The 25302-nt window shown below is 37.7% G+C and overlaps 1 protein-coding gene across 4 annotated transcripts in view; it reads right to left on the bottom strand.

The window, feature by feature from the left end:
- Positions 1 to 25302, bottom strand: part of APC (APC regulator of WNT signaling pathway) — a 99306-nt gene that overhangs the window by 38773 nt on the left and 35231 nt on the right. For all 4 annotated transcript variants that reach the window (XM_039380776.1, XM_039380781.1, XM_027712572.2 and 1 more), the window contains 4 exons: positions 23349 to 23501; positions 7310 to 7394; positions 6169 to 6370; positions 250 to 358 (listed from right to left, as the gene is read on the bottom strand). In XM_039380776.1, coding sequence (XP_039236710.1) covers positions 250 to 358; positions 6169 to 6370; positions 7310 to 7394; positions 23349 to 23483 — 531 coding nt within the window. In that variant the 5' untranslated portion in view covers positions 23484 to 23501. The remainder of the gene's footprint in view (positions 1 to 249; positions 359 to 6168; positions 6371 to 7309; positions 7395 to 23348; positions 23502 to 25302) is intronic.

Below are 25302 nucleotides of genomic sequence, written 5' to 3'. Positions count from 1 at the left end.
TTGTCATAACAACTTCTCAATGTTCCTCTGTTATCACTGACATTTATACTAAAAGGTATGAATTTTGGATGTGTAAAAATCTACACAAAAATGCAATATTTAGATTAAGTCACCTTTACATAGTGAATGAAAAAAACATTTTAAATTAAAATTATAGTCGAGAACATCACCAAATTAATAAAATACACACAGCATCTAAACAGAGATTGCAGCACCAGATACAGGACCAAGCACTCTGAAAGTACTTACATTTTCAGTAAGGGGAAGACTATCAATCCTTTTAGTCAAGTTCTGAAGCTGGGCATAATACCAGTCCTTTTCTTTCTCTTCCTTCTCAAGCTCCGCAAGTAAAAGAGATCTATTAAAAGCAGAAGCAGGAAGTGTCTCACTATTTATACCTCATTTCCATATGTAGGTATAGAAATAGGCACAAATACCCATAAAAAACGTTAGATGAGACAGGAGGTTTGAAGAGAGCACTACGAAGACATTGGAGAAGGTGAGCGCAGTTCCCCAGCCCCAGCTAAACAACCTGTCCACTCCTCTGTGCTGAGCATATCAGGTCCACATCCATAAAAGACAAAAACATCTATATTTCTCTATAAAACTGCTCTGAAATCCAGAGCTAAGAGACCTTTTTTTGAAATCAAAACCAGCTACTAGTCAAAAAACCCTAATTTTAAAAGTTTTGCTACAATTTGTTCTAATGTGAGAAGAAGTTTTCAGACACACACAATTACTATTGGGGAAGGGGAATATATTACAGTTTATTACTAACATATATACATATATATATACATGTAACAATTTAACTATCTCTTCTATGATGAAACAATACATATACATAGATCATCTTTCCTTTCCTTCAAAAAAGAGACAAGAAAGAAAGGAGAAGTCCTCTTTTCACTTTCAAGCCACAGCTCTTCCAAATTAATCTTCTGTGGCACTGGTAAGTGTCTCTTATTTTTAAGGCAGCAGTTTTGATTTGTCGCAGCTAGAACTGAATCCAACTGACTCTTTCTTCCTAGAACTGAGTCCAACTGACTCTCTCTCTCCATCTGCTTTATTCTCGGATTCACTGGTCGGGTTCGCTGCTGCTGCTGCAGGGTCCAGCTAGCTTCTCATCACTCCTCCCCTCCAAGGCGGGAAAAGGCGGTGAGGTCGGCTGGAAAACTCCTGAGGAGTTTAACTCCTGCAGTCCTGGCTGGATCAGGACAGCGAGGCACCAGGGGCTCCCCCAAACCCAGCAGGGGAGACTCCCCTCGGCACTTACATGAGCGTATGCTGCAGCCGCCTCTCCAAAGGGTCATGGCTAGTCTCCTGGCCCGCTCCAACCCAGGAGTCTCCCCGATCTTCCGGGGTCCTTTGGCCGCTAGCTTCAGGGGGCTTCTCTCAGTAGCTGTGCTGCTCCCGGATACCCGGCCAGGAGCCAGCGGCAGGGCCCCCCAGCCCCTCGCCACACGTGGCGCATTCAAAGCATGGCTGCTTCTCCTTCTAGCTACGCAGTTAAAATTAACCTCTTTTGATTTTGTGAGTGTGTAATTTCCGCAAGGGCACACAAAGTTTTTAATTGGTCCAGTATCAAAAACACCACCCCATGGCAGACTATCACAAACCCCCAGGGGGAAAGGTTTTTTTCAAACCACCACAGAACTAAGTCAAACAGATTCTTTAAATACATACTTTTAAATTCTTCCTTCTATCTTTTGTGTGGAAATTTGATTATTTTCTCAAATCATGGCTGGGATGTATTACCAAAGTAGTAAGGGGAAGTCTGAATTTTGGTTGTATGCTGTGTTTCTGTTCCTTACTGACATACAGTAATTATCCATAATGTGTTTGTATGCTTTATAAAAGTTCATATGCTCTTGTCCACAACCTGAGAGGAATGCAGAAGTTAATGGATGGGAATTAATACTGGGTAAACTTGTTGCAGCTTTCTGTCTTCACCATAAGTTCCCGCTTTAAAAATATTTCAAGCTAATTTTGATGATTTGACATTTATATTCCACATCCAATGTAAATGATCTGGCCAGCGTTTAAATGGAAAATTGAAACAGAGAGGATCCCTCCCTTCAACTGTGAGAGACTGAAAAACTGCACACATCTAAGAGTGATAAATGCCTGTAAACATAAACAGAATGACACAAATTTCCAGATTTGATCCAACAGTTCTGTTGAAACAGAACTGTTTTAAGAATGTCAAGACTACACATTAAGTCATTTACTGTGAAGCTTTAACACCAGGCAGGTTTACAGTCAAAATGAGTGAAAAGATGCAGCAAACAGCAATTTCTGTACCATGGCAGGCAACTGCAGCAGTATTATAAGACAACAGTAATTCTTCAGCCACAAGGATGGGGCTGCCAGAAATTCCTTAAGACCTTCAGACAGACTGAAGGAAAAACTAATAGATGGTGCTTGGGGAAAGCCTGTTGAGAAAGTAATTTTTTATCTCCCATCTGACCATTCTCTTACCACATACCCTGGATGCCTAATCCCTGCACACACAGGCATTCTGCATTGCTTCCATTTTTACCACCTTGGGTGCCCATGCAGCAGCTGTGTCGAGTTTGTGAAATAAAATCTGCAAAAGCATAATCAATGCAATCCTTATAAAACCTATTTTTACGATAGGAGGATTTGCAAATGGGAAAGGACAGACTAATTCTGCCTCTGGATGTCAAAGAACTGGTAGCAGAAGCTGGAGGGATTACTTTCAGCTAAGTAAACATGTGATTAAATTCCTCTTGTGAAATGCAGGCTACTCAGTTTGTGAGACACTGTGTCATTCAATCTGTTTTGACATGCACAATGGATGCCCGAAGCAAGAAAATAACTTAGGAGCCATCAGTGCTCCATAAACAACATAATGCATGACCTGAGGGCGACTTGTTTAATTTAATATTGTCATTTTTTCCTCTGAAGTAATGCTTTATTTGGGATTACTAATTTGGTATCACTGCTCCATGAGAATTCAGGTTTTAACAATATCTGAATTCTCTTAGCACAAACCTGAAGGGTTGCTACAACCACAGCAGTTTAGTTTCCTCGAAAAAAAGCAGCAAGTCTGTGTAGATGCATCTGATAAGCTGTTTCTCACTTTTAACATTACTATCAGATACTATACTAACTTCTGGAGGTTAGGAGAGGATTTTAAGTGGAAAAGCTGTTGCTGATCAAGAAAAAAAAAATATGGAAAAACCCAGTGCAGTTATTCCATCTTTTTATACCCCAAAAATGGTTTACGTTAGGGCTTTCACAGTATCAAGAGAAAATTCTGTTCTCCGTCATACACTGTCAAGTTCAGTGAGAGTGCAGCAAAGCAACCAGAGAAACTTTTGGAACTTTACATTACTTTTTTGGAGTTAACAAAAAGTTTTCAATTTGAACTGTTTTTCTGAAGGATAGGTATTTTGAAAGACTTCTCGGATATGGTATTTTTGAAGCTCCCAACAATAGATGAAGCCGTATGAATGCAAAAAAACAGGTTTCTTCTTCTGGAAATCTTTTCTGCATAGTTATATATTATTCCCAGTCAAAACGGAGAAGGGAAACAAACTATACGCTACTCTATTTCCATTATGTAAATTGCAGCTATAATTAATACTTTCCCTTCAACTGGTAGGAGATAAAATACAATCTTGAAAATGAGACAGTGCTGATGCTGTAAAGACTTAAGTAAGCTGTACAGTCAACCAAAGGGAGATATGAATAAGGGAAGAAAGAAAGAAGTCATGAGATAAAAAATACTCAAAATCAACATTGAAGAAATAAAAATGGAATGGTATAAACCAGGAGGTTTTTTTTCTCTTTTATTCTTATTTTACTGTGAAATCAGAGGAGAGCTAAGCAAATCAGAAACAGGTCAATAATTTAATCTTTATTCTGACAAGTGAATCAACTGACAAATTTTCTTCCCTTCAGAAGTTCTGTTTTAGTTGTGTGTGGTGGGTTGACTCTGACTGGCCATCATGTGCCCACTAAGCCGCTCTAAATAATAAAATATGTCATTTAGTCCTCACACAAACACTGTTGCCCATCAGCAGCACATATTGTGCCAACGTGTTAAGATACTGAGTGGAAATGTTCCTCTGCTGCAGGTTTCCAGAAAGTGTTACTTTATTCTAAATTATTTTAGGCTTGTCAAGTTCCACGAGTTCCTTGAAAGTCTGTTTAACCGCCAGAAAAAATTCTATTAGCAAACAATGTATGTTTATATATATGTTTAGAAACACATAAAATCAGTAAGTATGCCAAACAAGTTTAAACACAAAGCACAGGAAAATAAGTTGTTCGTTTTCTTTCAGAAATTGTAGTGATTTCAGATGCACAATCCTATATCCCCCACCCCATGTTCTGATTCCTCTGGCTATCCAGGGTTCACATCAATGCCCTACACATCCCTGGAATAGCATAAAGAATAGAGCAATTTGGATTATCCACCATTTCACTAATAATGATCTGACCACGCCTCTACAGAACTCCACAGCCCAAATATTTACCCCATCAGCTATGACAGTAACAGTGCCTAAGCCACTCTGAAATTAAAATATCCGTATTCCTTTTGCCAGTGTTATTTGGAACTGAGATCCGTTCACTGCCTAAGCTGTCTTTATTGTCAAGAAAATTGTCCAAAGAAGTATCACCTCAGAATCCCCAGACTGGGAAAGGATCATAGATCATAAATCAGATGTGCTAATCACCTTAAAGAACTCCAGCTGCTATAAATACTTCTTGTGCCAAGTGACCAAGAGTTCACTTGAAACATAACTGAAAGTCCCAATTACATTTAAAGATTTTAGTACCACATGCAGTAAAAAAACCAGCACTGGAAAAATACAACCAAATGCACAGTTTGTTAAGATGGAAGATGACAGACACGTTAGATTCTTGAAGACTGGGATGAGCAAGTGGGAAGATTCCCAAATTCCCAAGTATTCTCACAGAGCTCCTCAGGAATCTAGATTTTATGCAATGGAACAAGTATCATTAGTGATCCTGACTAGGAGAAGGGAAAAAATAGAGTGGCTGCCAGAACAGGCTCAGTACAAACCCATGGGAAGTTACCTTCATTCTACTGACAGGACCAAAAGAAAAGGACCTGGATGTAGTACCTTGGAAGGAAAGCATACTCCTTTCAGGTTTGGCTGCAAAAATTTTTCTGAACACCAGGAAATGCTGTTAAGAGGAGGAGTTTCTAGACGGCTGTCCATAAACCACTCATTACCCACAAAACATTTCTATTCTGACTCCAAAGTGATTTTTTTGCTTGTTAACAACAACCAGGCAAAAACATACTGTGATACAGTTTATATTTGGTTTTGCAGCCCTCAGTTTGATACCACATCCATTAAGAAGCTGTCAGTGACCAAATCTTTAGGAAACCCTGTCTTGCAGATGGGCTTCTGAAAACATCTGGTATTTGAGTCAAGTTCATTTTAAGATATAAAGATGTCTTCAGTGGAAACAGCTGCATGTCTCTTACTTTGCATTTCCTTTGTAAGTGACTAATAAAGTGCTACAATTCTGTATTATGACCTGAAATGGATACAACTATTAACTGGATACACCTTCCTTCCAAGAAAAGGAATACCAGAATTTTCTCAATGCACAATATCTGATGGGAACAACATCTTGAAGATAAGACTAAGTTTTTTGCTTAGCTGACACATTTGCTGAGAGAGCAGAATCACTAGGTAAATGTCTTCTAACAGTAAATAACTGATAAACTACTTTTGGTACTTAATAACCATTTGCAAAAGAGAGAAAGAGACTGCATCATCACATTGTTATAGTTTCAGCATTTATCAACAGTGGTGAGGAGATACGGAAGTGTTTGGAATGTTCCACCCCTCTCTACCTAAAAATATTCCAGATACTGACAACCTGCTCGTCAAAATAAAGTAACCTTTAGTCAACAAAGAGTAACAATGAAATGCATATATGAAGCAGCAGTAGAAACCGAACAGTGTTTCCAGACTTTTAAAAATATTTTTGTGTGTGTGCATCTAAACATAAAGTAGATTCCTGGTTTCCTACCTTTTAAGGTAAATACACCAGTAACCAAAAGCACATTCACGACAGCTAAATACCAGCTGTGTCAGTAAACTGTCATGTTAAAATGAGAAGTCAATCCATACTGGATGAATAAGCAAACAAATTTACCTCTCTTTTTCTAGTTCTTCTAAATAACCAGTGCTTTCTCTGCTTCCATTCATAAAGCCTCTTCTTGGAAATGACCCCATGGGAACTGGACTGCACTCTCCCGAACGGCTCGACACAGACCCTTCCCGGCTCCCATAGGAACGCACGGACACCTTTGGCCTTAACTTCACTCCAGGGAAGCTGGTACCTTCCAAGTTCAGTTCTGGATAACAAAGAGCAAACATTTCCAGAGCAGAAGTTCAGCAGCAGAAATTTAAAAGATCATTTCTATCTTAAATTTCTTACTTCCTGAATAAATCTGTGGGGTTTTTTTAATGAAAATATTTTGCATGGAAATCCACTGAAGGTGATATTGTGAACAAAACTCATGTTAATGTTAGACTTAGCAAACAGTAATCTGAGCAGATAACCACACTGCAATCCTAGAAATCAGAACAGTATCCCCACACAAGCCTGCCTGCCTCTTTCTCAGAGGACTTCAGAAGTGGGGAGCGTTTTGCATAAACGTCATGTGAGATATCTGGTGGCCCACTTCCTAATAATTTCTTTTTCAGAGATCCTGCAGATGCTTCAGCCATGTAACAGATGATTACTCTGTTCATCACATGGCTCTTAAATGTAGATATCCCCTACAGAATTCCTGGGTCAGTGGCAGGGATAATGGATATATACAGGGAGATAGTGGTCTGGGCTTGTTTTGCACATCCCATACAATGGAATGATGCACATTCCAGCACATGCTGTAGAAAAGGGGGCATCAATTTGTAGCACGACAGAAACAATTCCAGTAACACGACATGGAGAGGGCAGGACAGGACATGCAAACAGGTTTAGAAAATTGGTGGAATTGCTCCATCATTAACTTATACATATTTTTTCTGAAGAACTGAATGAAATGCAAGTTTTAGCAAAAGCAATTCATAAGAGTAACAGTAGCAAAAGCATAAAAGCAGCATAGGAATAGATTTTTTTTTTGAGAATGTGTCTGAAAATGTTTAGCAAAAATAGCAGACACTGAGACTATGCCTAACCATCAAAGCCAGCACCAGGAAGAAGATGCAGCTCAGTTAGAAAATTTTATCCCAAAGAAAAAACAGTGGAGAAACAAATGAACCTAGTTAAAACATAATTCTGGATTTACCTTTAAGTCGTTCCAGTAAGTCTACTTGTCCAGAAGACGCCATTGCCTCATCTTCAATACTTCCTTGTAGCTGTTTCAGTACCTCCTGTAAGAAATAAGCTTGATTGAGAAAACCTTAAAATAATAAACCACAAGGTAAAATATGTCTTATCCTGCTCTCAGGTGCACATTCATGCAACAGCTTCTGAGATATTGATGTAAACTGTGAGCAGTGATCAAGTGTCACAACTTTCATTGTCATCAAATATATTATACAGAATTTCCCCAAGCACTCTCATAATGTAAACTATATCCTGCATAACTCAGCCTATCTGGTAGTTCAACCTATTGGCTGACTTAAAACATGCTCCCCTCAAAGTGAATACCAGTTATCTCAAATTTACAGATGGAGAAACATTAAGCAGAGAAATTAGTCAGTCTTGTAAAAATAAAGTTTGGGTACGTAACTAACAGAAAAGTGTCATGAACAGAATTCCCAGGATTTACTTTCCTTGAGGCCTTAGCACCACTGTAAGCCAACAAAGAGTTATCTTGTTCTTGCTACAAATGCTACCACTGTCATGCCTGTGAACAAAAGATTTAGGTTTCCTTCATATTGTTACTACTACTATTAGCACCATCACCAAGCCTACAAGGAAGAGATTTAGGACTCCTTCATGAAGCTGAAACTTCAAACTCAAGAATACTGCCCCATGCTACTGAAACTACATATGACAGAATTATACAGCTGAAGGAACATAGTTCTAGTGCACAAAAAGATTCATAGTAAACAATGACTACTACACTAAGAAGAGCCTGTAAGCCCCAGGTATCCAATGCTCAGTGGCCTAAATTCAGGTAGATGATTAAAGTTAGGGAAAGCCTTTTCAATATCATAATGGCGTATGCATCAATAGCAAAAAACCAAATTAAAAACGCTGGCTACAAGGCAAAAAGCCCTTACTGGAATTTAAAGTATCATTTCTCCTACTGTGACACAGAAAATATCTCTAGAAGCAGCAATAGTCAGTAGATGAAGACAATTCTGCGTAATGAAAGGTATTATGTAGTTTTCATACATAGACTCTGCTCACAGGATTATACATCTGAAAACCATTATAATGAATTCCAGACAATTTAAAAAGATGCTCACATCACTGTTTTGCTCTTTTAAGCATACCATACTGCCAGTATTAGTGGTTCTTGTGACTTGTACAGAAAGTACCTTTTAAATACGTTTAGCTCTTTTCAAGGGAAACAACATCATCATCACGGTTAGACTTCGCGAACGAAGATTTAGGAAGGGCTCTACCCACACTTGTTACTGGCACGCTGGTGGCTAAAAAGGCCAGTACGAGATAGACAAGTCTGGTTGCAAAAGGCATAGCAGAAAGACTCTGTAGGTGGCATACTCTGTAAGACACAATTCTTTCTGCGTTGTCTTTTCTCCTCAAGGGTGATCCTGCATGCTTTCTCAAAAGCATCAGCAGTGTTACAGATAGTCTATCTCCAGGCCTCCTGATTGGAGGCCAGAGTAGACCAGTTATGTTGATCAATATGGCCAGGGCTGAGATGTTGTTTCATCTCAGCCTTATATCTTCTCTTCGGGGCTCCTCTCATGCGGCAGCTGGTGGCAAGTTCACCATAGAGCAGGATCTTAGGGAGGCGGTGGTCCTTCATCCTTGAGACGTGTCCTGCCCATCGCAGCTGTGTTCTCAGCAACATGGCTTCAATACCTGTAACTGCTGCTTGTTCTAGAGCATACATATTAGACACATAATCTGACCAGTGGATGTTCAGGATTGTACGGAGACAGCGTTGATGGAAGCGTTCTAAGAGTTGCAAGTGATTTGGATCCATATAAGAGAGTAGACAGCACTATGGCTCTGTAAACACTGATCTTTGTGCTTTTCTTCAAGCGTTTATTTCGCCAAACTCTTTTATGGAGTTTTCCAAAAGCACTATATGCCTTTGCTAACCTGTAGTCAATCTCTCCGCCAATCTTACCGTCCGAGGAGATGAGGCTACCTAGGTAATTAAACTGCTGGACTGATCTGAGCTCTGATTCGCCAATGGTGATATGGGGATGATGGAAGGCTTCCTGAGGTGCCGGTTGATAGAGAACTTCTGTCTTCTTTAAGCTGACTTCCAGCCCAAAAAGCTCAGCAGTGTCTGTGAAGCAGGATGTTAAACGCTGCAGAGCTGCTTCTCCGGCAGATGTATGCCTTTGTCTCTCTCTTATCTTTGTGCGACTGCATTAGAAGAAGATGCCCGTTGGCCTGCGGTTAACCAGCCGGGTGAAGGTGGAGATGAGCTTTGTTTAGGCCACCTTTTCTAGGCCCCTCTCCGAGTGGAGCAAGCAGTGCTCTCCTTGAAAAAGGTTGATTGGTCGTTCAGGATGCTGCCGAAAGAGACTGTCATCTCCGGGGTCAGTCTCTAACGACCAATACCCTGAACTAAAGGGAAACAACATGACATCTACAAAAAGTCAAGACATTCTTTAAGCAGCACAGGACTGAGCTTTCTATATTCAAAGTGTTGTTCCTTGTAACAAAAAAAAGTAAATAAAATAAAATAAATAAAAAAAACCCTAGAAGAATTTTGAGTACAGAACTGCGCAAGGTTCTGGGGAAACAATCTCCAAGCACTAGACTCAGAGAAAATGGCAGCAGCTCAGTCACTGCAGCCCCCACCACGGAATTAGATGCAGGAACTTTATGAAGAATTCCAGAGTACAGACACACAAATTATGCCTACACTGTTTTATGAAAATAATCCTGCAGTGGAATTGAGGCCAAATTTCCCAATTTACGCGTTGCCCAACTGATGAAGGCAAGGTCTGTGTCCACATTCATGTTTTAGTTTGGTACAGTGTGTCCTCCAGACTCCCATTTGCCCCACCAGCTGTACTTTGGTTCACACTGTAGGGTATCTCTGAGCATGAACTGAATTCCTTTCAGATCAAACCAAGCCAGCAGTTCCACTCAAGAATGCAAATGGGCACTCACTCCATGGGACTAGGCTGAAGACAGTTCAAAACCAAAATCCTCTAAAATACATACAGTATATGCATGCTGGATCCTTAATACAATTACCTACAGATCTGCTCTTACTGCACTACCTGTTAATGCCAGCTTTGCCTTTAGGATCAAGCCTGGGGTGATAAAATCTCTGCTCTTGGAAACACATCTTCCCTGTGCTTGTGCTCAAGGGCATCCTCATTAGCCATATGGCCCAGCCACCTCTATACATAACATCTGCCTTGTCAGCAAAGTCAGACGTACAACTAATGTGGTGTTTTTCAAAGGACTACTACATTATCTGACGTAAGGGCAGATGAAATCTGCAGACAGTAGTCTTAGTTTAAAAGTCTCAAAGGGCAATGTGGATACATGGAGTAGGTCTTGAGAGTTTTGCAGCCTTGTGAAAGATCTGTCAACTCAGATAAATTTATAAATAACTAATGAATCACTTTTCTCTGAAAACAACACCCTTGTACAGGGTAAAAACCCAGCCCAAACAACCCAACTCTCCTTCTGTTCCCTTCTTAGAAGCCTCTTTCTCACCCCTCTGTGGCACATCTGCTATTTCAGTATGTTCAGGATACTTTCACACATAATAAGTCTTCCTGCTTCAAGAGCCAATATGAAAAGCTAAGTGAAATTACTATCAACTTTTCCTGCACTACCAAATTACATAACTGAGGTGTCCAGGCAGCAAGGGATTGCTCTCTCTAAATACTGGCAACAGTTCAACATTAGCATACCGGATCACTTTTCTCAGTTTTTTCTGTTTCAATTCACTAATTTAGGTTTTAACTTTTTCTTTTTTTTTTTTTTTTGTTAAATTATCTCATTTTTTTTGCCAAACAGCACACGTATTTTTTTCATGTTAGTAGACAATGTGCTCTTTCTTGTATTTTTCTACATTTCTCTGCTATAGTGCCATTGTGAGGCTATGACATCACCTTCACACTCCATCATGACATACTTTGAAATCTAAGCTGACAATTATATAAATAGGCAGTTAAATAAAGCAGGCAAAGGCAAGAGAGAGAGTGGCAGCCACTGGGCCAGCTACCGGTGAAAAATGAGGCAGCGTGCTAAAATGACACATTGGTAAATTCACATTTTCACTTGAATAAAGAACAGAGAAGTTTTCTGCAATAACCTAGCTGTAGGAAACATGGTAAGTTATCTATTACTGTACTAATGAAAATATTTATTCACTATTTATAATCCAGGATTCAGCACTAACACTGTTTACATGCATACAGTGCTTTGAAACAGTACTTTCCCACAACAATTCTGTATTATAGTTGATATAATTTCTGCTAAAGAGTAAAACAATCTCCACAAACAAAGCTGAATCAATTTTACTGAAGGTAAATTAATATTCTGTTTAGTTATGCAACTTTCAATAAATATATCTGTAGTGGTTTACAGCATTATTCTAAGCAAATCCTTTACTAACTTAGCAGTGACTTACTGAAAGAATACACAAATGTATCTATAAGGAAAGGCTGCAAGTTTTCCTCCTTTTAAAGAACGCAAGTCAAATTATTTTAATGGTCACTATAATATAACCTAGTTTATCTTGTCCTGTGGCAGAACTACAAAAGAATGCTTTTGGAAATGGAGCAGGCCCTATGACTCATCATCATTTAAAAGGGTTTCTGTCTTCACAGTCTCTGGACTGTGAAGTACTGAAACGACGTCAATTTTTTGTTTCTCTGGTCGGTGGGTTTTTTTGGGGTTTTTTTGGACTTTGTGGATATAGTCCTGACCTTAAAATTACTTTATGGATAATTAAATAAAAAAGATCAGATCCACCAGCACGCAACTGTACAACTACTGAGAAGAAAAGCACTTTAACCAACAGTATACGCACCCTGCGAAGTGGTAAGAGCTGTAAATAAAATGACTTAAGGGCTGCTTATAAAGAAAGGAATCACAGAGGAACAACAATAACAAGGGCAGATTTAAAATCCTAAGGAGTTAAGCTTTAAGGTCTCTTCAATTTTTGAGAACTTTAGGTAAAAATATTAATATTTAGGAACATTTCAAAATATGGTATCTGAAAAAAGACATTCTGATGACAATTCAGACAAATCAGTTATGTTTGGTTTACAATTTCAGACAGTAACTGAACATCTATCTTAGCACTCAACAGGACAGATACATGCATACAGACTAGGAACTATTATTTTTAACCAAATCAGCCACATTTTAAAATGAGAATATTTCTGACAGCACTGGTACTAATATTTTTAACCTGATATACTGGAAACTTAATATAAAATTCCTAACCTGAAAGTGGTTTTTGACCTTCAATGGGGTTGAACGCCAGATTGTTTCAATTATTATTTGTTTAAAAGGGCAGAAAAAAGGTAGCACATGCTAAAAGCATATCCATCACTCAAATTCCACAAAATCATTAGATGTGAGAACAGTGCGGGGGAGAGATTCTAGAATAGTATTTTTCTATGCCTTGAACTTAAGTTCAAGGTCTCACATGACCCTTCATCACTATATGAACTTTACAGTGCCTTAATTCTATCAGTGGTACAACATTCATAGGAAACAAGGGAGTGTTTGGAAGAAGCCCTTTACTCCTCTACATTTTGGTGAATTACACTGCTATAATTAATCAAGCTTGGTGGGAACCTCTCTAATTGGGGCTCTGGTTGCTCAACCTTGTAACTAGACCCAAACAATAAAAGCAATGATGACAGCGCTGCTGACTGAGGTGAAACTGCACCAAACTCAACTTTCAGCCTTGCAGAAAGAGGAGAGCATTTGTTATGTGAAATGATGTTGTTCATTTTAATTTAAAACAATGTCATTTTCTGAAAGAAAAATATTCACTCGGTGCCACCATGCTCAGGAGCTGTCACTTGCTGTACACACAGTACTAAGTCTTTCGTGCAAGCACACTGTCAGGTCAACTTAAGTTATCTGATTTTATTGCACAAAAAGGGCCATCTGAAGTAATGGCATTAACTATATATACCACCAGCTCAATTTCACCTAAATTCTAAAATAAATTAAAAAAAAAAATTAAAAAATCTTGAATTTTCCAACCAATTTGGATTCTGGTAGAATCTTTAGAGTTGCAAAGATCAGGCTAAAAATATTATTTATTGTAAAATCATAAAAGACACAAAAATCCCACAACATAATGCCACTGCTGCTTCTTTGTAGCTTAAATAAATTCATGGATATTTTAGATGTCTGTTTTATAGGATGCAAAATGACTTTCATAACCACATTTTTGGTTCACATGAACTTATGAAGATGTCTGACCGCGTACTGAAGAGAATTATTTCCTAGATTCCCAGAATTTCCCATATTATCAGTATGCTTCCTCTCTGAGTCACTATCCTGATATGATAGATTCCTTTATGTGCCTTTAATGACATTACCTCTTGCCTCCTGAAAGACTGGACTACATGGGGTACCAGAAAAAACATTCAACATGTGCAAAATCCAACTGCAAGCAAGTGAAATAATCAGAGAAGAAAGATGCAGGCTTGCATTAGGGAGATAAAAAATAAATAAAAAAACCTATATAATGTTTCCTATGCTAACCATGATTACTATTTTCCCTTGCAAGACTTCAAAAGTTCAAGTGCATACATGTTGGGAAAGGATGTGTTGAAATAAATGGAAACCAAGCACGTACTAGAAGGAAAGTACTGGATGAATTCGCACAGCATAAGGTATAGAAGCTGAGAATTTAGCACATATTCCACAAATATTTATACAGGCAAGGATTGCTACTGCTGAATCAATGTCTTTTCTCTCTACTTGTTCGCCAAACAATGTGTTTGCTGAAAAAAAAATGAAAAATTACATTTTCATTAGTTTAGCCTCAAAATAGTCATTGTTAATATTAGCAGCAAGAAGACAGCAGCTCTGCCTCAAGAGTTAATTTTCCAGATGAACATCCCTTGTGTGTGAGACTACATGCAGCTCATTTCACTCTCAATTATCATGTACAGTAAGTCTGTTCATAAGGGGGTTAAATAATGCAAACATGAAAAAATCAGAAAGCCAGCACGGCTACTCAAAGAACAAAACAAGGTATTACCACATTCTGTCCATTTTTATCACACTTGTTATGAAGAATGGGATAAATACAAAGCTAAAAGAGGCTCCAACTGAGAGCAGGGGTGTATGTACACATCTACTGTGCAAATGCCTATATGGCCAACACCTTTGGAAGGGGACCTGACTTTCAAAGTGTCAGATACTGTGCTACTCTTATGTTTTTTATGTAATCCCTTCTTAAACAGCTAAAATGTTAAATTTCTACAGCTAGCTAATTCATTACTATGCACAACAAACACAGCTGACATAGCAATTTTTTAACATCTGTATTATTACATTTGAGAATACAAATTCAGAATAATATTTCAGAATACAAAATATAATTCGGTTACACTGAAAGCAAAATATAAATTATTACTGAATCAAAATATTTTGGTAGGTTGTACTAAATATAACTGGATTTTGAGCAGCGTCTGGCCAGTGCCATGTGAGGTGTGTATGTTACAGTTCTCACTGAATTCTTTCCTGCCAGCCTGGCCATCTCCAGACAGTGTTTCTGACTCGGGACTGCAGTCGTGCAATTTCCAGAATCTATGTGACCCACTCATAATGAGACCAGAGTCATTCAAAGAGGCATAGTTTGGCTAAGAAATCCAACTGACAGAGGAGGACAGAGTTCTAGTTTAGTTTTAAGACTGTGGGAGGAAAAAAAAAACGGATTTTCTAGGGAAAAAATTTCCATTTTTTCTGTAGACTCAATTTCTGCCAAGAAGTAATTTTCAAGAGTAATACTTGACATAATACACATCCCTATATACCTGAAAACATCTGTTAAAAAACTTCCTTTGCAGAAGTAAACTAAAAAATAACACTGTTACACAAGCATATATTTTCATCCATACTAAGAGCATTGATCATGTTGACTTTGGAAGGGGTTTTTTTTTTAGATTAGGTAAAAATGCATTATAGGATGTACAGACCAGCAGGCAAAATCAGGACAGCATTATCTACCTTAAACCTGGCATTTCCTTGAGGTTTTAATGTGCAAACTCAAATAAAATGTATTTTAAGTCTCTCTTTGGTGTGTTTTGTTTTTTTTTAATCTAAAACCAAAAAAGAGTAAAGATAAACTCGATTGTGTAAATTATGTTTTTTTGGTATTTTATCTCAAACACAAAGCTTGTTAGGGCTACAAGCAAAGAACAGATCTGGTGGTCAAATTAATTGCAACATATACAAACAAGAACTGCAAAGAAATTTTTTTTATTTATGCTTTTGATTAATTGGTTTCCTCACATAGTTTCCTTCTCAAAAGCAGGAAACATATTACACAAACTCCTCATTTGAGCATCTTGAGCTGCTCTTCTAGATATTTCTACATTTCCCTTTATTGTTGTCTGTAATTTGTGTTCCTGTTTAATGCTACCCAAAAGCTGGGACCAACAAAATTCAGTGAAGTATCAGAGAAATCAAGACAAAGCATCTACTGTGTATCAGACAGTTTATGTATCAGTATATGCTTTAAAAATACTGGAAGTTTAGACAAAAAACCAAGCTCTGTTAAGTCAGCAGAGCCCAATGTACCACAAAACCAACTCCTAAGAGCTAGGAGTACAAAAGTGTTAAAAAAACCCTCAACCTCTTAACTTTGGATGCATCAGCCAGAATGCTAAAAAAAAATCAGTCAGACAAAATGAAGTTGACTCATTAGTTGGCTGGAAGCTGCCTGGAAACAATGCCAGGAGAAGGGCAGATTCAACACACTTCACCACTTTCTCAGCTGCACTACTTGCATGGCAATGAGCAAAGGAAGAGCACGCTGGAAGTTTCTCATCACTTGGTGACACACTGTCTAATTAAGGAGGGAAAATTTATGTTCAACTGCTGCCAGAAGGAAGCAAAAAAAGAATTTTTTTTCACTACAGCTTGTATCCAGGTAAACAGGAGTCCTCTCCAAAAAGCTGTAAGCCAGGCATGGCACAGAATGATGTGAAATAAACGCCAGAAGGATGCAGTAAAAGTGGTAATGTATCCATAACCTCATAGCAGCACAGTAATGACACCACAGCATGACCATAGAATCTCTGAATCATTTAGGTTGGGGAAAATCTTTAAGGTCAGCCGTTAACCCAGCACTGCCAGGTCTACCACTAACCCAAGTGCCACATCTGTATATCTTCAAATACCTCCAGGGACGGTGACTCCATCACTGCCCTGAGCAGCCTGTTCCTGCGCTTGACAACTCCTTTGGTGAAGAAATTTTCCCTAACATCCAAAATAAACCTATGCTGGTGCAACTTGAGCCTATTTCCTCTTATCCTGTGGCTTATTATTTGGGAGAAAGGACCTACCCCAAAATCATCACAACCTCCTTCCAGGTAGTTGTACAGAGATAAGACCTCCCCTGAGCTTCCTTTTCTCCAGGCTAAACACCCCAAGCTCCCTCAGCTGCTTCTCATCAGACTTGCGCACTAGGCAAGAACCAAGAATAGAAACAAGAACAGAATCAAGAGCAAATGCTATCCTTGACACTGAGACAGACCAAACATCTTTCCAAACCAACATCTCCCCTTCCAACAGCAGAAACCTAGAGAAGATACACAACCAAAACCTACTGTTCATTTCTTTTGTATGTCCTCTTACTAGCTTCCCTCTGGCCTTGACTTGCAGACTTCCTGAAACCATGTCTCCAGTGGTCCTACCTCCCACAGCAAAAACATGAACAAGCCTTGTTTTGTTTGTTTTCCACTGGCTATCTCACTTTGTTTGATGTCTCTTAGATCTGGTATTCAGGAAAACCAGTAATTCCCTGTTAATTTTCCTCAACCTATTTATAATCTTTTAGAGCTCAACAACCTTTTTCCCATCCTGTTCCTCTCTGTTTTTAATCTCTCTACACCTGAAAAGTCCCATTTTTACTCATGCATCCCACTTAAGGAAGATTTTCAGATCACTTAATTTTTTTTGAATCTATATGAATTATACTAGATCCTTCCTGAGGAGGTTCATCAGAACAGGATTTAATACTCATCTTCTAGATGCAGCATGTGTCCACTGTGACACAGTCATAGCTTTTTTGTTTCCCTATTTACGCTCAGAAATTCCCAGTATCTGAGCAACCTTTTGGATCCAAACTAAGCACTAACCTGACAACATATTAAAAAAACTCTATATTTTTCAGATGCTTAGAGCATCCCTAAGACCTCTTTCTATCTTGTAGCCATGTTAATTCACATCCCCTCATGGCATACATAAAGTTAAGGCTGTTTTCTAAAAGTCATGACTCTACTATGCTTTGGAACACAGAATTTTATTTGCCATGTATTCAGTCACTCGATACCACAAGATTCTTCCCCAGCACTTCACACTCTTGTGTTCATTTTTACCACCATGAAAATCATCAGTCAGACTTCTCTATCTCACTTTTTCCCCACACAACTTACGAATATGTTGGAAAGACATACAGGTAATGGCAGAAATGTCACTATGATATTACTGGTTTAATAAGGTAAAACAAACAACAAACAAAGAAACCCCAACAAAAACCAAAAAAAACCAAACCATGACTATTTATTCTGCACTTCATTTTCTACCTTTAATTAGGATAATCATCAAAGAACCTTCCTAAATCAACTTAAGTTCTCCAAGAGTCTTTGATGAGGGGCACTACTAAACTCATTTTAGAAAAACAAGCAGAGTCATCAGCGCCAATACTGCTTACCTCCTACTCCATGATTCCTCCAAAGAACTCATATTTGAGAGCTGCACTTCTCCATAAGAAAGAAAAGTTAGATCTTTACCCACTAGTGGTCTGTTTTTTACTGTGGTTTCTGATATGTCCATTACAAACTCAAGTTTGCAAGTCTATAGACCAGCAGTTTTTTCTAAATTTTTTTTTTCTTAAAAAGCAGTATCACATTTGCCATCTTCCATTACTTGCATGATGAGGCCATTTTAAGCAAAAAATTTTGATTGTTGTCTGACAACTGGCTGAAAACCCGATGACTTTTGACAGAAGGGAAATAATTTGCATGATTACAATTTTAAGTATCAAGATCTCACTGTCATTCAAGTAAATGATTTCTTCTCTTTCTTAGGCTGTAATCTGCTTTCTTTAAAGACAAAAGGGTAACACCTTAATCTTCCCAATTGTTGAAGAGAAGGTAGAACAGGTCACACCTTACAACTGACAGTTCAGCAATTTCATACTCAGCTTAGGTGAATATAATTTATTTCTGACATTTCACTTCCATCTGTTTCATCCCTTTGTTCTCTAAGTTTTATTACTGACACTTAAAACGTAAGACAGAGCCACTGAGATGTTCTCAGCATTGTACAGAAATATCCCCAAGTTCTGTATGACCAATAACTGTGGAGATATCACAAAACTGGTTTTGGTTCATGAAGCAACTATAATCCACTATGTTATATCTGACGACCTCTCAGCAGAAATAACAAAATACCAGATTAACTCAGAAATCAGATCTCTAGGGACAGTTCTGGAAATAATGCTAATTCTCTAATGTGTAGCAGAATGCAGAAAGAAATGTGTATCACACTAAATTCAAGATTCAAATAAAAACATGTCAAGTTGCACTGTAGTTTGGTTATTCTACTGTAGTTATGTGCAGCCTATTCACTAACTGCAATTCCAGATCAAATCTCAACATAAGCACTTCTCTTCTGTGTACTGAATGCTCTACTGAATGCAGCTTAACATAATTTTTCTATTGTTTTTTTCTATGTATGCCTTGGTGAAACATTTCACTGTGTGATGCCAACCAATTATCTTTTATCTGAGGACAATAAGACAAAAGGAAGAGGCAAAATGAAGCTAAAACACTCTCCCATTCCACTGAGATGGAAAAATGACATTATCTGACAGAGTAAGTATCCCCAGCAAAATGTATAATTTATGTTGTTAAGATTTCTGAAGATGGGATTAAAAATATGGGTATCTGTTAAATGTATTTATCTACCACCTACATGAGGAACCTCACATACAGAGAGATGCACACTACATTATGTACATAGCACCTGACAAAATGTTAGGCTGTATATATCAGAGGTCTCTGTGAATATGTTGGGCTTCAAATTCTAATCTGCAAACACACAACTTACCACAATAGACTGAAATAAAAACTCTTGTGTCAGTTACAAAAATATCTCCCAGTACCTTCTGTGCTTTACAGTGAGGGTCAATAAACACTGATGATCAGAGGCAGCTGATCAGAACAAAGTGGGTTTTCGAGGTTAAATACCAAGAAATGGAAGCTAAGCATAATAGTATGACCATAAAATGAGGTTTGGCAATTTAAAAGAAAATGTGGTCACCTGCTTAGCTAATGGAGGAGACATCTGATAAAAGCAGTTACTCATTCCTAAAGACAGAATTTCTCAGCAGACATTCAGAAGAATGAAATGAAGAATTAAACAAACTGAAAAATCATATGTAGAATAAAATTTTAAGTGGACTACATAAAAGTAAAAGAGACGTTTTGCTCACAGAACATCACATATACGACAAATGGCTTTCTTACACAAAATATCATGCATTGCTCATTTACCGTAAAATCCAAGCAGTCAGTGAGTAAGAAAATCAAGCTCCTTTACTACTACTTGAGTTCTAGAAGTTAAATATACCTATTTCCCTCCAGATTTTATACAGGGAAAAATGCTGATATCCAGTAGCTATGACATTAGAATAATATGTATGTCATCCTTAAGAGAAAAGTACTTGTCTTTGACAAGAATCAGGCAGGAAAGTCTCACAAAAATCTCCTACAAATGTGGGAGACATGTAAACACGTGCACAGAGTAGCAGAGCTGACACTGGACTGCTTTTTGTCTCTTCATTAATTTTACATATTTTTCTAAATTTTTCTATAGTCTGTGTTTATGCAGTTACTCCTACATCTAGACACTGACACCATTTTTCTCCGCTTACTAGCCAACACTCTTATTTCATCAACCATGAAACAGCATATTTGTTGATTTAGAGAGAACATTTTATCATACCAAACTGCTGTATTTCATCCGACAATAAGCCCATAATAACAACTGAATTTCCTAAGTTAGTCATAATACTCTGAGGGATTTCTTTTGTTTGAACAGTTAATCCCTAGGACAACAGAAATTAAAAAACAAAGTGGAGATTGTTTTACTAATCATTTTGGCACCCCACATTATCACATTTCTCTTTGTTTACCCATCATGTTGTTTTCTCGTTAGCAAATGGAATTTTCACTTTTAAACAAGAGATTCAGCTTTAAACATGAAGCATTCAGACATTGTTCTTATATAGGTCAGTAGCAGTTTATAACAAATACATGTGCAAGATGAGCTCATGTTAAGCTTTTAATACGTGTATGATTGCCTCACAATTCTGAAATGAAGGGATTGTAAAGATGGGGCACATTTACACAACATTTTAACACTACTACTTCCAAAATCAAATTCTTTAAATATACAATATTGTCTTTAAAATGCCCTTCCTAACTACTGCCTTTCACAGCTGATTAAATAATACAAGGAAATGAGGAGACAAAGCAGCAGCCCAAGGAGTCACTGTGAGATGTCCCTGCACTGGGCCATGGATGAAAAGTCATGCTGCAAAACCAGTGATGTTTGCCACAGAACCACAGCTTGTTTTCCCCATTCTTGCTCCCCTTCTCCCACTAATATATGGGCTTTTACTTGGTGGGAGGGGTTGCAAGGGCTCTGTGACACTTACATGCTCCCAAAGGATCATTTTTTTCGAAAGATTTTTAACTGCATATATGGTAGCCAAAGGGCTTTCAATCTTGAGTGCTCTGGCTCTTCTAATGACTTTGCTTGTAATTATCCCTAATTATAGCACTGGAGCCACACAAACAATGCAGTTTCTTTCAGTAATACAAAGCCACCACATACTTTCTCCAAAAGCTTGCAAAACTAAAATTATCTCCTGACTTAAGAAAATCCTGCAACGATCCCCATCAAACTTCACCCACAGACTCCAATCAGACCCCAAGATCATTCCCAAAGTATCCTTCAGGTTCAAGTCAAAGCTATGTTGTGACCCTTCCAAACTCATCTGAAACAAACAAGAGAAAGAAACAACTTCTTGGTTCAGGTGGAAGAGCAAATATTCCTGAGGAACGCAGTTGATTAAGATTTCTTAATATAAAATGGATTTCTTAAATGAACACAGATTTAAAAAAAAACAAACCAAAACAAATTAATCTGCACAGTCTTCTCTCCACCCATCCCCCAAAGTGAAAAGAAACATACTGTGTTTGATATTTGGGTCAGGAGTTTTTTGGGGTAAATTCCTTAGATCTAGAAAGGAACTTCAGGACAGAACAAAATGTGACCTCTACGTTGAATATGCTCAAAAGCACTTCTCTGTGGAGTGTGATAGAGCCAGTTTCTGTTTGGTGATCTGACAGATTTAAAGTAAGAACATAAAGCCATTCCACACCCCAAATGAATGCCCTGGAGACCAGCTTGTACAGCTGGACTGTCTCTACATCAGTGGAAATTTAATTATCTGCAGAAAAACTTAAAAAACCCCAAACAAACAACAAACAACCAAAGCAGCTGTATGTGGACAAAGAAGGGAAAAGAGACATTTTCACTCCTCTTTTTCAAAACTATCAGGAATATCCCCTGCCCTGTTCTTCCTTATTTTAGACTGCAATGACAGGCAGGGAAGGGGAGTTACTGACAAATTGGTTGTAATATCATTTTAAGAAAAACAGTATAAATGACAGGACTCATTTTCAGATATGTAACTCAGCAAACAAACATTTTTTTCACATCTGCTAATCCCAACAACTGTTTTAAGTAGGTGGTGTAAAGGACTATAATTTCCTTTCAATTTGAGTAGCAAAGTTATTTTCATTTCACACCACAATGCAAGGATTAAATATATCTGAAAAATTTGTGCTTTTTTTCAAGTGTTGTAACTAGTGACAGTGTTTCATAACACAGGAGAATTTTTCCTCTTACAGTGAATATATGAGCCACAATCTGGAGGAGAAGAAAGGTCAGTTTAACTATTTTTAATTGCTATATTAATCAAGTTATCATATTTAGAATAAATAAAGATTAACTGTAAAGGAACAGTAAGTCTGTAATATGAAGACCAGAAAGCAAGGAGACTGAGAAAAAAAATACTGTTTAATATTTAGAATATGCCTACCCTGTACAGGAGTATGTACAGAAATAACAACAATTTCCAGGCCTTTTTAACTGAGGTACCAAAAGCAGACTGGTTTTGCTGGCTGTTAGCAAAAAGCAGCAGGATTTGTGAGCTTAGGAAGAGCACTACACCAATGCAGCTATAACACTTGTGAAATTCTGCCTCGTTTAGTGCCATGGATCACACAGATGCAGCTTTGTATGTATCTTCCTGTGGGTTAAAATCCACCTAAATTCCAGTTGAGCCTAGTGTTTGCTCTTGGATAGGTGGCTCTGAAGGCCCACACCTTGGCAATAAACACCAGAGGGATGGAAGTTGGTGAAATTATGAAGTATTAATTTAGGCTTCGGGAGAGGCTGAAGGACTTGTGGTTTTATCAAAATAAGGAACTTTTCCTTTTGAGATGTTAAATATTGTAATCGTAGTACACCCCAAAACCTCCAGACTTACCTGAAAGCACAGAAAACCTCCAGTCTTACCCATGGTTTCAAGGGATGAACAATACTTGCTTTGTCAATCTATGTCAGTGCTCTGGACTTCCTGCCGGGAAGTTCAGCTGTGCTAAAGTGGTCAGGCTTATCACAACACACAAGAAAAGAAACTATGAAATCTGGAAGCTGTCTTCTAGAAAGTGGTTTTGAAAATAACAACAACAACAACAATAATAATAATGTAGATTTGATAGTTTTCCCTTATAAAGCGTAGAAAAGGAACTTCTATGGGAATCGAAATGCACACAAAAGTTGTTGGGCAACTCCCAGTATGTGACACAAAAGGCAGTAACAGAAATCCCGATGCACCACAGCCACAGAGCTGGCAATACCTTCATATTGGATGCCTCGGTTTCCAGTTTTGTCAGGTGATTTGAGTTATCCTCTAGCTCCTGCCGAAGGTTGGAGTTCTCCATCTTTAATGCCTCAACTTGCTTTAACAATTGATCATAGGAAGCTGCGGCCATCCTGGGCTGCCCTCAGCCCTTAAAAAGGTAAAAAGAAAATATAAAATTTAAACATTTTAGGAAAAAAAACCCACAACATTGCTCAAATGTATCTAACCCTAACATTACCTCTCTCTGCGCTTTACTGCACAACTTTCTAAATATTTAATTTAAATTGATTATATCAAAGTACTAAGCCTAGAACTAATGCCAGTTCAAGACGTTTTTCCAGTGTGCTTCCATCTGACACACATGATTAAGCAAATGAAAGAAGTTAATTAACAATTGCATTGGTTATTAGGGGAAGCCAGAATATACGAAAGAAAATTATTGCATCATGCAAAAGCATCCTTAGTACTTGCACTTCAGCATCAACATGGAGAAACTGCAGATAATAGATCATATATAGTAATTTTTGGATAGACAACAAGCACCATCAAACATAACTAAAAGATGCTGACTGCCTACTCATTTTATGAAGCGAATGATAGTCGCAGATGTTCAAGATTCCTAGGAAAAGCACGCAAAACTGAAGAGGATGCTGTATAAAAGGCAAGTGATAAATATTAGGCAATTTTAACAGAAAAAAACCACTACATCAAATAGAGTAAATACATAGATATTTTGTAAAAATATCCTCAAAGGCACAAGATTAGAACAAAATTTCTACACAAGAAGTGGTTATATGGCACAGTAGAATTTAAAGATAAAAGGTTATTCCTGATATCAAATATTTATATCAAAATAGCATGGGAGATATATATATATCCCCATACTATTTTGGGTAATACTGTAATACAGTTGCAAAGCACCATCACAATTACTCAACCACTACAAAGGAGAAAGAAACAAATACTCTTATTTAAATTATAAACTTCAAATTGTTTCCCACTTTCCAAACCACAAGCCATCACAGTTGTTCATCTAACAATGTAACTTAACTAAAACATGGCTAATAATGTTTGTAGCTCTTAACAGCTAATAATATCAATTTCTTATTCATCAACCATTCAAGAGAATAAAAGGAAGCCTAGGACACAAGTTACCCTTCCAATGTCATTGCAGTGATTTCCTAAGTAAGTGGCCTGTAACTCAGGAGAAAAAAAAATAAAAAACTTATGAGGCAACACTCCCTTTCATCATTACTGCAGTATTTTGGAAAAGATGAAAAAATTAAAAGCTCTTATTTAGCATTTTCTCTGTAGCCTCTCCCTAAGCCTTTGGCCCTGTTGCCTGTGTAAGTCCCTACATAATCAATTTTGCTCTTCCAGATGAAACTCAATCGACTTATCCAGCCTGCTAAAAAGCAGGTAAAAATATTCAAAAAGGCTCTAGTTCCTCAATACAAAGTTTGAAAATTGTGTTTAGTCTTTCTAAATTTAAACTCACTGAAATGGAAAGAAGAACGTATACCACTGAATGCAGGAACAATAACAAAAGCTATACTGCATTTGATATGACTAGTTTATTTCCTGTCCAAGAAGTAAGTCTTCATGCCCTAAGCACCTGTCACCATCAAAGACAGGAGAAGGAAGACGCCTGCCACTCATGGACTTGTGATTTCCAAGAATGAAAAAAAAAAAAAAATCTGTAACAAATTTATTTTTCAAAATTCGGTCATGCTTTAGTGGAGACCTCATTTTTAGAGAGATAAAGGCAATCTGAAACAATTACTCTTTTAGTTGAATTCTGGGATTTTACCATAAGGTTGTTTCACCTAAAAAGTGGAAGCCTGTCAGGAGGAGTTGTAAAAAAACCAAAACAGACACCAAAAAATCTGTAAGGGCAGACTGCTTCTGTTACATTTCATGTATTTTTTACTTAATAAGCAAGAGTTTCC

This window comes from Pipra filicauda, unplaced genomic scaffold (genome assembly GCF_003945595.2).
Source record: "Pipra filicauda isolate LSUMZ 115617 unplaced genomic scaffold, ASM394559v2 scaffold108_size2327098_pilon, whole genome shotgun sequence".
Taxonomy (NCBI): Eukaryota; Metazoa; Chordata; class Aves; order Passeriformes; family Pipridae; genus Pipra; species Pipra filicauda.
The sequence above is the reverse complement of the archived record's forward strand: the minus strand, read 5'-3'. Positions and strand labels throughout refer to the sequence as shown.